This window comes from Pan troglodytes, chromosome 5, assembly GCF_028858775.2.
Source record: "Pan troglodytes isolate AG18354 chromosome 5, NHGRI_mPanTro3-v2.0_pri, whole genome shotgun sequence".
Lineage (NCBI taxonomy): Eukaryota > Metazoa > Chordata > Mammalia > Primates > Hominidae > Pan > Pan troglodytes.
Window position 1 is genome coordinate 48,737,286 of NC_072403.2, and position 12,510 is coordinate 48,749,795.

Genomic DNA, 12,510 nt, shown 5'->3' on the forward strand with positions numbered 1-12,510 from the left:
GATTCCTGGCCGGGCGCAGTGGCTCACGCCTATAATCCCAGCACTTTGGGAGGCCGAGGTGGGTGGATCACGAGGTCAGGAGATAGAGACCATCCTGGCTAACACGGTGAAACCCCGTCTCTACTAAAAATACCAAAAAAAAATTAGCTTGGCGTGGTGGCGGGTGCCTGTAGTCCCAGCTACTCGGGAGGCTGAAGCAGGAGAATGGCGGGAACCCAGGAGGCGGAGCTTGCAGTGAGCCGAGATCGCGCCACTGCACTCAAGCCTGGGCAATAGAGTGAGACTCCATCTCAAAAAAAAAAAAAAAGTTATAGATTCCTAGGCCAGGCGTCGTGGCTCACACCTGTAATCCCAGCACTTTCAGAGGCCGAGGCAGGCGCATCACGAGGTCAGGAGGTCGAGACGAGCCTGACCAACATGGTGAAACCCCATCTCTACTAAAAATACAAAAATTAGCCGGGCGTGGTGGCTGTAATCCCAACTACTCAGGAGGCTGAGGCAGGAGAATCTCTTGAACCCAGGAGGCGGAGGTAGCAGTAAGCTGAGATCGCGCCATTGCACTCCAGCCTCGGCGACAGAGCAAGACTCCGGCTCAAAAAATAAAAATAAAAAATAAGTTAAATAAATAAATAAATAAAATAAAGAGTTATAGATTCCTAAACCCCACATTAGATTTCTGAATTGATCTTTGTGGATGGAACCCAGAAATTCTCCAGGTGATCTTGACGCAACCTGAATTTGAGAACCACTGCCTCTTGATATCCATCCCTTACCCCCGCTTCAAATTCTCCAGAGAGTCTGATTAGGCCACTTGTGGTTGAGTAAACCATGACTGGAGGGGTAGTCTTCTGGGCGGCACAAGGAAGTAGTTTTCCAGGGCCTCTGCTGCTCAATCTGGAGCCTTTGTACAAATTAGGAAAAAGTGCCCCTCAGGGCCAAAGTATAAAAAGGCACCCCTCTGGGTAGACAACCTGCTTTACTGGTAGGCTTGGCACTTTTAGAGGGTGTGTAGCGGGTGCTTCTTCCCTGGACTTTAGCTCTTATCTGCCCTCTGGCAAGTAATACCATGTTGTGTATTTTCTTTTCTGTCTTATTGCATTAGCTACATCTTTCAATAACATGTTGAAAAGCAGTGACAAGAGGGTCATCCTTGCCTTATTATTGATCTTAGCAGGAAAACTTCAAGTTTTTTGCCATTAAATATGAGTTAGGCTTGGTGGCTTATGCCTTTAATCTCCGCACTTAGAGGGGCTGAGGTGAGCAGATCACTTCAGACCAGACTGGCCAACATGGTGAAAATCCATCCCTACTGAAAATAGAAACATTAGCCAGGTACAGTGGCGCATGCCTATAGTCCCAGCTACTCAGGAGGCTGAGGTGGGAGAATCACTTGAGCCTGGGAGGCAGAGGTTGCAGTGAGCTAAGATCGTGCCACTACACTACAGCCAGGGCAACAGATACCCTGTCTTAGGGAAAACAAAAACAACAATGAATAAACCTCTCAAAACCTTTTTAAAAAGCATAAATTAGCTGTAGGTTTTTTATAGATGTTTATCAAATTGAGAAAGATCCCCTCTATTCCTAGTTTGCTGAGAGTTTTTTTCATAAATGGGTGTTGCTTTTTGTCAAATACTTTTTCTGCATCTGTTGATATAATCATGGGATTTTTCTTCTTTAGCTTATCGATATTGATGTGATACATTAAAAGTATTGATTTTTGGCCAGGCACGGTGGCTCACGCCTATAATCCCAGCACTTTGGGAGGCTGAGGTAGGAGGATCTCTTGAGCCCAGGAGTTCGAGACCAGCCTGGGCAACATAGGAAGACCTCGTCTCTACAAAAAAATTTAAAAATTAGCCAGGCATTGGCCAGGCACGGTGACTCACACCTGTAATCCCAGCACTTTGGGAGGCCGAGGCAGGTGGATCATGAAGTCAGGAGTTCGAGACCATCCTGACCAACATGGTGAAACCCTGTCTCTACTAAAAATACAAAAATTAGCCGGGTGTGGTGGCGGGCACCTGTAATCCTAGCTACTTGGGAAGCTGAGGCAGAAAATTGCTTGAATCTTCTCTGGGCGCCGTGGCTCACGCCTGTAATCCCAGCACTTTGGAAGGCCGAGGCGGGCGGATCATGAGGTCAGGAAATCGAGACCATCCTCGCTCACACAGTGAAACCTCATCTCTACTAAAAATACAAAAAATTAGCCCGGCGTGGTGGCGGGCGCCTGTAGTCCCAGCTACTCGGGAGGCTGAGGCAGGAGAACGGCGTGAACCCAGGAGGCGGAGCTTGCAGTGAGCCAAGATTGCGCCACTGCACTCCAGCCTGGGCGACAGAATGAGACTCTGTCTCAAAAAAAAAAAAAAAAAAAAAAACAGAAAACAGAAAAAGAAAATAGCTTGAACCCAGGAGGCAGAGGTTGCAGTGAGCCAAGATCACACCACTGCACTCCAGCCTGGGCGACAGAGTGAGACTCCATCTCAAAAAAAAAAAAATTAGCCAGGCATGATGGTGCATACCTGTAGTCCCAGCTACTCCTGGAGGCTGAGGTGGGATGATGGCTTGAGCCTGGGAGGTCAAGGCTACGGTGAGCTGTGATTGCACCACTGCACTCCAGCCTCAGTGACAGAGCAAGACCCTATCTCCAAAAAAAATAAAATCCTCAAGCGATTGCAAATTTTCGTGCTTTGACATTAGATTATTATTTTTGTTTTCTTTCAATCTTTTATATTGTAAAATAGAACACATTCAGGAAATGTATAAAACATAAATGTATCATTGACAATTAATTATGGCCGGGAGCAGTGGCTCACGCCTATAACCCCGCACTTTAGGTGGCCGACGCAGGTGGATTGCTTGAGCTCAGGAGTTTGAGATCAGCCTGGGCAACATGGTAAAACCCCATCTCTACAAAAAATAAAAAAACTAGCCAGGCTTGGTGGCACACACCTGTAGTCCCGGCTACTCGGGCTGAGGTGGGAGGATCCCTTGAGCCCAGGATGCAGAGGTTGCAGTGACCCAGGATTGCCACAGAGTGAGACCCTGTCTCAAAACAAACAAACAATGACAAAACAATTAATTATAAAGCAGGTACTCACGGCTGGGCTTGGTGGCTCAAGCCTGGACAGGACACCTGTCCAGGTGTCCACCATATGGGGAACTTCCCATACTACAGTAGGACATCATGGGGTCACCTTGTAGGGGACATGTTGTAAAACTGGAAGATTTTCACGTTGACCCTTCCCCTTGTGGGTTTCTTCCTAATAATTCATTGCCTGGAATAGTTTAGTTTCGCCCTTCCCTGCTAGTGGAAGAATGAAAAAGGTGACCATGTCCACCTCTTTAATAACCTTCTGTCACCTGGGCTGGAGTACAGTGGCTTCATCACTGCACTTCAGCCTCAACCTCCTGGGCTCAAGCAGTTGTCCCACATCAGCACCGCCAAGTAGCTGAGACCACAGGCATGTGTCACCACATCCAGCTAATTTTTTAATTTTGTAGAGATGAGGTCTCCCTGTGTTGCCCAGACTGATCTCAATTTCCTGGGCTCAAGTGATCCTCCCACCTCAGCCTCCCAAAGTGTCAGGATTACAGGCATGAGTCACCACATCTGGCCTCCTTTTCATTTTTATATTACAAAAGAGAACCAAATAATTAATTGTTTGGAACAGATTTTTTTTTTTTTTTTTTTGAGACAGTCTCACTCTGTCGGCCAGGCGGGAGTGCAGTGGCACCATCTTGGCTCACTGCAAGTTCCGCCTCCCAGGTTCACGCCATTTTCCTGCCTCAGCTTCTCAAGTAGCTGGGGCTATAGGCGCCCACCACCATGCCCAGCTAATTTTTTGTATTTTTAGTAGAGACAGGGTTTCACCGAGTTAGCCAGGATTGTCTCTGTCTCCTGACCTCGTGATCCGCCCATCTCGGCCCCCCAAAGTGCTGGGATTACAGGCATGAGCCACTGCGCCCGGCCTAGAACAGAAATGTTAACATAAGTTTAGTTGGGTCGGATGCAGTGGCTCACGCCTATAATCCCAGCACTTTGGGAGGCCAAGGCAGGTGGATCACTTGAGGTCAGGAGTTCAAGACCAGCCTGGGCAACATGGTTAAATCTCGTCTCTACCAAAAAATACAAAAATTAGCCAGGCATGGTCAGACCTACTTGGGAGGCTGAAGCAAGAGAATCGCTTGAACCTGGGAGGCAGAGGTTGCAGTGAGCCAAGATCACACCAGTGCACTCCAGCTTGGGTGACAGAGTGAGACCCTGTCTCAATAAATAAATTAAATAAATAAATAAATAAATAAATAAGCTTAGTTTGTCAATGGTCAGGCATTGCCAGGGTCTATGTGAGCACTTACATGTGAATGGTTGGTGGGAACATTTTGCTGAGGCCAAGGTCATAGTTAAGTCCACTGTGCAGATGGTTAGACTAAACTCTAAATCCACAGATAGTATAAATAATATAAAACCGAAGAGGCTGGGTGCAGTGGCTCACGCCTATAATCTCAACACTTTGGGAGACTGAGGTGGGCAGATCACCTGAGGTCAGGAGTTGGAGACCAGCTTGGCCAACACAGTGAAACCCCGTCTCTACTAAAAATACAAAAATTAGCCAGGTGTGGTGGTGGGCGCCTGTAATCCCAGCTACTCGAGAGGCTGAGGCAGGAGAATCGCTTGAACCTGGGTGGTGGAGGTTGCAGTGAGCTAAGATCACGCCACTGCAGTCCAGCCTGGGCAACGGAGCACGACTTCATCTTTCAAAAAAAAAAAACAAGAAAAAAACTCTGAAAAGTTACTGCACTATGAAGTAGTAATGGCACAGAGGATTAAAAACTGAGGGTAGGTAGGGCACGGTGGCTCACGTTTGTAATCCCAGCATTTTGGGAGGCTGAGGCAGGCGGATAACAAGGTGAGGAGTTCGAGACCATCCTGACCAACATGGTGAAACTCCGTTTCTACTAAAAATACAAAAGATAGCCAGGCGTGGTGGCACACTATTTGGGTGGCTGAGGCAGGAGAATCACTTGAACTCGGGAGGCGGAGGTTGCAGTGAGCCGAGATTGCACCACTGCACTCCAGCCTGGTGACAGAGTGAGATTCCGTCTCAAAAGGAAAAAAAACTGAGGGTAATTTAAAAGCCCTTTATTGGCTGGGTGTGGTGGCTCATGCCTGTAATCCCAGCACTTTGGGAAGCCAGGGTGGATGGATCACTTGAGGTCAGGAGACCAGCTCAGCCAATATGGTGAAACCCTGTCTCTACTAAAAATAGAAAAATTAGCCGGACGTGGTGGCATGCACCTATAATCCCAGCTACTCAGGAGGCTGAGGCAGGAGAATCCATTGAACTTGGGAGACGGAGGTTGCAGTGAGTCGAGATCGTGCCACTGCACTCCAGCCTGGGCGACAGAGAGAGACTCCATCTCAAAATAAATAAATAAATAGAAGCCCTTTATCTTTTTACTTAAAATGTATTATAGAGGCTGGGCATGGTGGTGCATGCATACAATCCCAGCTACTTGGGAGACTTGGGTGGAAGGATCACTTGAGCCCAGGAGTTTGAGACCAGCCTTGGTAACATAATGAGACCCTATGGCAAAAAAATAATAATAATAAAATACGTTATGAGATAACATAAGTTTTTTTTAAGAACTAAAAGGAACTTAGTTCTTAAACATTATCCATTTCATCTTCCCCATTTATAGAAAAGAAACACACAACAATTTAAACATTGGATTAATTTTTCTAATTATATTTTGCTCAGGCTAATATTAAATTGATTTTCATTTCTCAATTGCATGCCACCTGATGTTGACACAACACAAACTAGAGATATACCAGATGGTAGTGATGAAATATACTTTATATCATCTACACAGCAAAACAATGTGTGGTGACAAAAAATTTGGGGTTGGCCCTTGGTCCCTGACCAGGTGCTTGGAGTCTGTGCAGACCCCACATGGGAGCTGATAGTCAGGATCATAATCCTAGCAGGCAGGATATAAGGTTACTGGGGGTAGAAATTCCCAGCTGCAGCCTTTTCATCTGAGTACCACAAACACAGCAGCCCCGGGAGCAAGAAAATAGCCTGGTATCAACTCAGCATCCCCACTGAATGGCATCAGGAAAATTCAGTGTGCCTGCAGATTGTTAAAGGATGTACTTTGCAGTTCCCCTGAAGTGATAAGAAAATACAATTATTAAATTTTTGGTTTGTTTATAATCTAACCTGAAGGTACCAGGGAGGCATGAAGAGGCTTGGTTGGTATTTAAAATAATCTGTTAAAGCTTTAGAAATGAAATTAATGTTTTCATCTTGGTCATGTTTCACAGGCTCAGAAAAAATGTCTGAATCAGACTTCCCCCATTTCTGCTCCCAAGACCACAGACGGCCTGAGGCAAGCACAGATCCCTGGGCTCTTGAGCACCACACTGCCAGGTCAGGAGCTTCCTCAGTTTGTCCCTGTCCTCCCAACACCATGGGATGCTCTTCTCACTTTTCTCCCTCATTCTGCATGAAAGCTTTCTGGCTTAATCTCGTCTCCACTCCGATTATTCCTTTCTTTCTGTATCCTTTCCGCAAATAATATACTGTGTTGCATCAACTCTAAGATAGCATTGGGCCGGGCACGGTGGCTCACGCCTGTAATCCCAGCACTTTGGGAGGCCAAGGAGAGTGGATCACCTGAGATCAGGAGTTTAAGACCAGCCCGACCAACATGATGAAACCCCATCTCTACTAAAAATACAAAAATTAGCCAGGCATGGTGGCACACGCCCGTAATCCCAGCTACTCAGGAGGCTGAGGCAGGAGAATCGCTTGAACCCGGGAGGCAGAGCTTGCAGTGAGCTGAGATCACACCACTGCATTCCAGCCTGGGTGACAGGGCGAGACTCTGTCTCAAAAAAAAAAAAAAAAACCCACTAAGATAGCATCAATTGTAAGATGTACTATCATTTTTTATACTACCAAAAAGAAAAACAAGCACTTCTATCTAAATTATGACACATTAAATTATGTGGAAAAAAAATACTTCTTAGAAACAATAAATTGAGGCCAGGCACGGTGGCTCACACCTGTAATCCCAGCACTTTGGGAGGCCGAGGCGGGCAGATCATGAGGTCAGGAGATCAAGACCAGCCTGGCCAACATGGTGAAACCCTGTCTGTACTAGCTGGGCATTGTCCTAGCTACCCAGGAGGCTGAGGCAGGAGGATCACCTGAGCCTGGGAGGTCGAGGCTGCAGTGAGCTATGATTGCACCACTGCACTCCAGCCTGGGCGACAGAACAAGACCTTGTCTCAAAAAAAAAAAAAAAAAAAAAAAAAAAGGTATTTTACAGTACTTGTGACTTTGAAATTATCCCCATGTTGCTCTCTACATGCATGTTTGGAATTCTCCACCCAGACTGAAAATATTATGGACTATGTCTTCCGTTTTTTCTAAGGCTTTGAACATCTGCAGTACCCAATTAGTACTTAAAAAAAAAAGGCAAGAAAGAGAAAAAGCTTGAATATTCCCAGTCAATTGCCTCTTTGGGCCTCCCTTTCCTTAAATTGTATTTTGGGATTCTGTAGTGCCGACAGATTACTGGCTTGAGGCCTGTTTTTCAGACTATAACTAATTTGAAACTATAGCATTTGGAGCTTCTATTTATTACTATTTACTTATTTATTACTTAAATAGGCTTTAATAACCTCTTCCTTTAGAGCTTGTAAGTAAATGCACTACCCTGCCCTCCTTCTTCACAGCAAGCAGCCATGATAAAGAAACCCGTTTCAGAATGCTCAACTGTCTGTACCCATTGGGTTCTAGGGTTATATGATGGACCCAATTTACTGTTTCTTTTGAACACTGTCTCATGTATTAATTCTAATAGGGCAGGATTCTGGAAGCAAAGTTATATCCGCGTCCTTAGGAACCGCACAACCACAGCAGGAAAAAGTAGTTGGATCATCTCCTGGCCATCCAGCTGTGCAGGTAGAAAACTATTGGCATAGCCTCTTCCTAATGTTCGGCATAATTGAATGAAAATGTAGTCGTGTTATCTTTGTGGTTGCTGGCTAGCTTTGTGTGCACAGTCCACCCAGTCCCCTGTGTGCCCACAACAGGGTGGTCATTGAAGACCTTCCTGGTGGGCTGGGCCTTGTTATGTTTATGTTTCTGAGATGAATGTCTATTCTATTTCTGACATGTTTACAGTGCTTCATTAATCCATCATTTCCTCATGAGTTAGTAATATACCAGCAGCTAGTACATACTAGGCACTCAAAAAATGTCATTTACTACCAGGTGATATCGTTCACTATTATATCAAAGCGAATCTCTTCTTCTTAGTTATGCTGAGGGATTTTTTTTTTTTCTGTAGTAGTAACCAGGCGTATAGGAAGTAGGCCATCCCTACGGTCTTTTGAGCCAACTTTGACACTTTTTAAAGTCCAACTTTTTGTTTTTTGTTTGAGACAGGGTCTCACTCTGTCACCCAAGCTGGCATGCAGTAGTGCAATCACAGCTTACTGCAGCCTTGACCTCCCAGGCTCAGGTGACCCTCCTGCCTCAGCCTTCTGGGTAGCTAGGACAATGCCCAGCTGTTTTTTTGTATTTTTTGTAGAGATAGGATTTTGCCATGTTGCTCACACCTGTCTCAAACTCCTGGGCCCAAGCCATCCACCCACCTCAGCCTCCCAAAGTACCTGGATTACAGGCGTGAGCCACTGTGCCCTGTCTAGTCCAGCTGGGTTTTTTGTTTTGTTTTTGTTTTTGTTTTTGTTTTGTTTTGAGTTGGGGTCTCACCCTGTCACTCAGACTGTGCTGCAGTGGTGTGATCACAGCTCACTGAAGCCTCGATCACCTGGGCTCATGCGATCCTCCCACCTCAGCTTCCTGAGTAGCTGGGACTACAGGCACGCACCACCACGCCTGGCTAATATTTTTATATTTTTTTAAGAGAAAACGTTTTGCCATGTTGGCCAGGCTGGTCTGAAACTCCTGGGCTCAAGCAATTCTCCCACCTCAGCCTACCAAAGTGCTAGAATTACAGGCTTAAGCAACCACTCCTGGCCTAGTTTTTTTTGTTTGTTTGTTTTTTTGATACATGATAGATGTACGTATTTTCAGGGCACATTTGATAACTTCAAGTTTGGCTTTTAAACCTAAAAGATTTCAAACTACTAGTCTAAAATGGAAGGAAACATTTCTTGTTTTCAGCTTACTAAGACAGTTTCGTTTCCATCAGACCTACCAATTAGTGGTTGAATGAAACTTGCTGCAGTGTGGGACTGCCTGGAATACACAGTGAAGGATCTGTTCAGTTCTAAGGTTCTGAGATAAGGCGTATTTGTTTCCTTAACATGATGTAAAAAATGCCTCGTTAGATCACACACCTGGACTATATATAACAGGAGCTTAAAAGTGTGTATCCTACACTTACACTGAGAAGATGGATTAGATAGTATCTACTGACTTTTCAGATGTCTGTGGAATTTCAAAAATATAACGATGGGTCAGTGCTGTGGCTCACACCTGTAATCCCAACACTTTGGGAGGCCAAGGCAGGCGGATGGCTTGAGTCCAGGAGTTCGAGACAAGCCTGGAAAATATGGCAAAACTCCATCTCTACAAAAAATACCAAAAAATTAACAGGCATGGTGGTGCATACCTGTAGTCCCAGCTACCTGGGAGGCTGAGGTGGGAGGATCACTTGAGCCTGGGAAGCAGAGGTTGCAGTGAGCCGAGATTGTACCACCACACTCCAGCCTGGACGACAGTGCACGACCCTGTCGAAAAACATGATGATGATGATGCATTTAGAGAGGAGGTAGGCATTCAGGCTTTAAAGTGCAAACTGAGTCCTTCTCAGGAACCGATTATACACCTTTCTGTAATCTTAACACAGTACAACTTTGTTTCATGGACTCTGTGTACTGGTTTTTTTTTTTTTTTTTTTTCAGCAGGGCACATTCTATAGTCTTAGAATATGTTCTTGATAGGTAGTTGCAAATATGTGAAATATAGTGACCTTTATGTATAACTGTATTCTTTTTTCTATAAAAGGGAATAATAAGAGGTTTGTTCTGTCTTTAGGTGGATAGTCATTCGGGAGGACAAAAAAGGCCTGCTGCAAAACAGCTAACTAAAGGAGCTTTGTGAGTTACTTTTGGAAATGACAAATCAATTTTGAACATTTCTTTGGGTCCCTAGCCTTCAATAAATATACCACAGAAATCAGGTTATAATAATGAGTATATTAGCCTTTTTAAAAATGTACTTTGAGGCAAGACATGGTGACTCACTCCTGTAATCTCAGCACTTTGGGAGTCTTAAGGCAGGAGGATCACTTGAGCCCAGGAGTTTGAGACCAGCCTGGGCAACATGGCTCTGCAAAAAATACAAAAATTAGCCAGGCGTGGTGGTACGGGCCTGTAGTCCCAGCTACTTGGGAGGCTGAGGTGGGAGGATAGCTTGAGTCCTGAGGTGGAGCTTGCAGTGAATTGGAGATTGTGCCACTGCACTCCAGCCTGGGTGACAGAGCAAGACCCTGTTTCAAAATATATACATATATACTTTGAAAATCTTTCTCTATACTTTCTTTTCCTTTTTTTTTTTTTTTTTTTTTTTGAGACAGAGTCTTGCTCTGTCGTCCAGGCTGGAGTGCAGTGGGACGATCTCGGCTCACTACAGCCTCCACCTTCTGGGCTCAAGTGATTCTCCCGCCTCAGCCTCTGGAATAGCTGGGATTATAGGCACCCGCCATCATGCCTGGCTAATTTTTGTATTTTTGTAGAGACAGAGTTTCACCATGTTGGCCAGGCTGGTCTTGAACTCCTGACCTCAGGTGATCCACCCACCTCAGCCTCCCAAAGTGCTAGGATTACAGGTAGTGTATACATTTCAAATATATTGAATGTAGTTTCAGCCTACTGTTTGCTCTTTTCTTCTTAAGGAGAATAGTTCTTTGTCTTTTCAGAGACAAAGAATCTCTGAGGAAAAGCGTGGTTTGGTAAACTCCCATGTTTAGAACAGAAATGTTAGCATGAACTTAGTTGGCCAATGGTCAGGCACTGCCAAGGTTTATAGGGGTGCCAACACATAAATGATTGGTGGGAACCTGTGCTTTTGAGGTCAGGGTCATAGTTTGAGTCCCCTGTGGAGCTAGTTAAACTAAGTTATAAACCCACTATGGTATAAAAAATATAAAACTAAAAAACTGCCGTATTATTCCTATATATCTTATTTTATTTGCATGCAAATAAATATGACTAGATTTAATTTCCTAACATGACTTTACATTGACATTGGCCATTTCCCTTGTAAAGCATTCTCCAGCAGTTGCAGAGGGACCAAGCCCACACTGTGACACCAGACAAAAGTCACTTCCGATCACTAAGTGATGCGGTACAGAGACTGCTCTCCTACCACGTGTGCCAGGGCTCCATGCCCACTGAAGAAGACTTGAGAAAAGGTAAGCAGGCTGGGACCCTAAGGCACCACTCTGATACCAGGAAACCCTCCATGGACACCCCCCAGAAAAGCAAGAGCCACATCACCCCCAGATGGTAGGCAGGTTATTGTTTTTAATCACAGACCAAACTTGTTCCCTGTTTACTCAATTTCCCAGTCCATGTTTAAGGTTGTGACTTACACTTCGCAGTATTTTTTGAAGGGAAGTCAAGAGTAGGGGCACACACCTGTAGTCCCAGCTACTCAGAAGGCTAAAGCAAGAAGATCATGTGAGCCCAGGAGTTTGAGACTATAGTGTGCTATGATCACGCCTGTAAATAGCCATTGCACTCCTGCCTGGGCAACATAGGGAGACACTGTCTCTTAAAAAAAAATATATATATATATATATATTTTAGGAGGGTACCCTAATGTCAGAGTATTTTATTGACAAATTAGGGACAGTAAATCCAAAGCTTTGTATGGACTGCCGGCTCCAGATGGGATGGCTTTGCACTAGACACTCTACACAGTGGTTTTGCATAGTCCTTGCCTTTAGGCCATATGCATACCCTGAATTTTTTTGTTGTTTTTTTTGTTTTTTTGTTTTTTTTGAGATGGAGTCTCACTCTGTCACCCAGGTTGGAGTGCAGTGGCACGATCAACTCACTGCAACCTCTGCCTCCCAGGTTCAAGTGACTCTCCCTGCCTCAGCCTCCCCAGTGGCTGAGATTATAGGCGCCCACCACCACGGCTGGCTAATTTTTGTATTTTTTTAGTAGAGATGGGGTTTCACCATGTTGGCCAGGCTGGTCTTGAACTCCTGACCTCAGGTGATTGGCCCGCCTCAGCCTCCGGAAGTGCTGGGATTACAGGCATGAGCCACCACTCCTGGCCAAACTGTTTCTAATAGTTTTATGAATTAGGCACTTGAGCTCCCAAAAGCATTCCCTAAGATTCCAAAATGAGTCCAGAGCATTGGCCACACATCAAGAAACTGACAAAAATGTGAGAGATAAAGGCTGAGCACAGTGGCTCACGTCTGTAATCCCAGCACTTTGGGAGGCTGAGGCAG

At 45.1% G+C, this 12,510-nt stretch overlaps 1 protein-coding gene across 6 annotated transcripts in view; it reads left to right on the top strand.

Annotated features, from left to right (window-relative positions):
• Nucleotides 1-12,510, top strand: part of BICRAL (BICRA like chromatin remodeling complex associated protein) — a 121,629-nt gene that overhangs the window by 99,443 nt on the left and 9,676 nt on the right. For all 6 annotated transcript variants that reach the window (XM_063812427.1, XM_016955520.4, XM_054685827.2 and 3 more), the window contains 4 exons: nt 6,329-6,434; nt 7,876-7,976; nt 10,080-10,141; nt 11,312-11,457. In XM_063812427.1, coding sequence (XP_063668497.1) covers nt 6,329-6,434; nt 7,876-7,976; nt 10,080-10,141; nt 11,312-11,457 — 415 coding nt within the window. The remainder of the gene's footprint in view (nt 1-6,328; nt 6,435-7,875; nt 7,977-10,079; nt 10,142-11,311; nt 11,458-12,510) is intronic.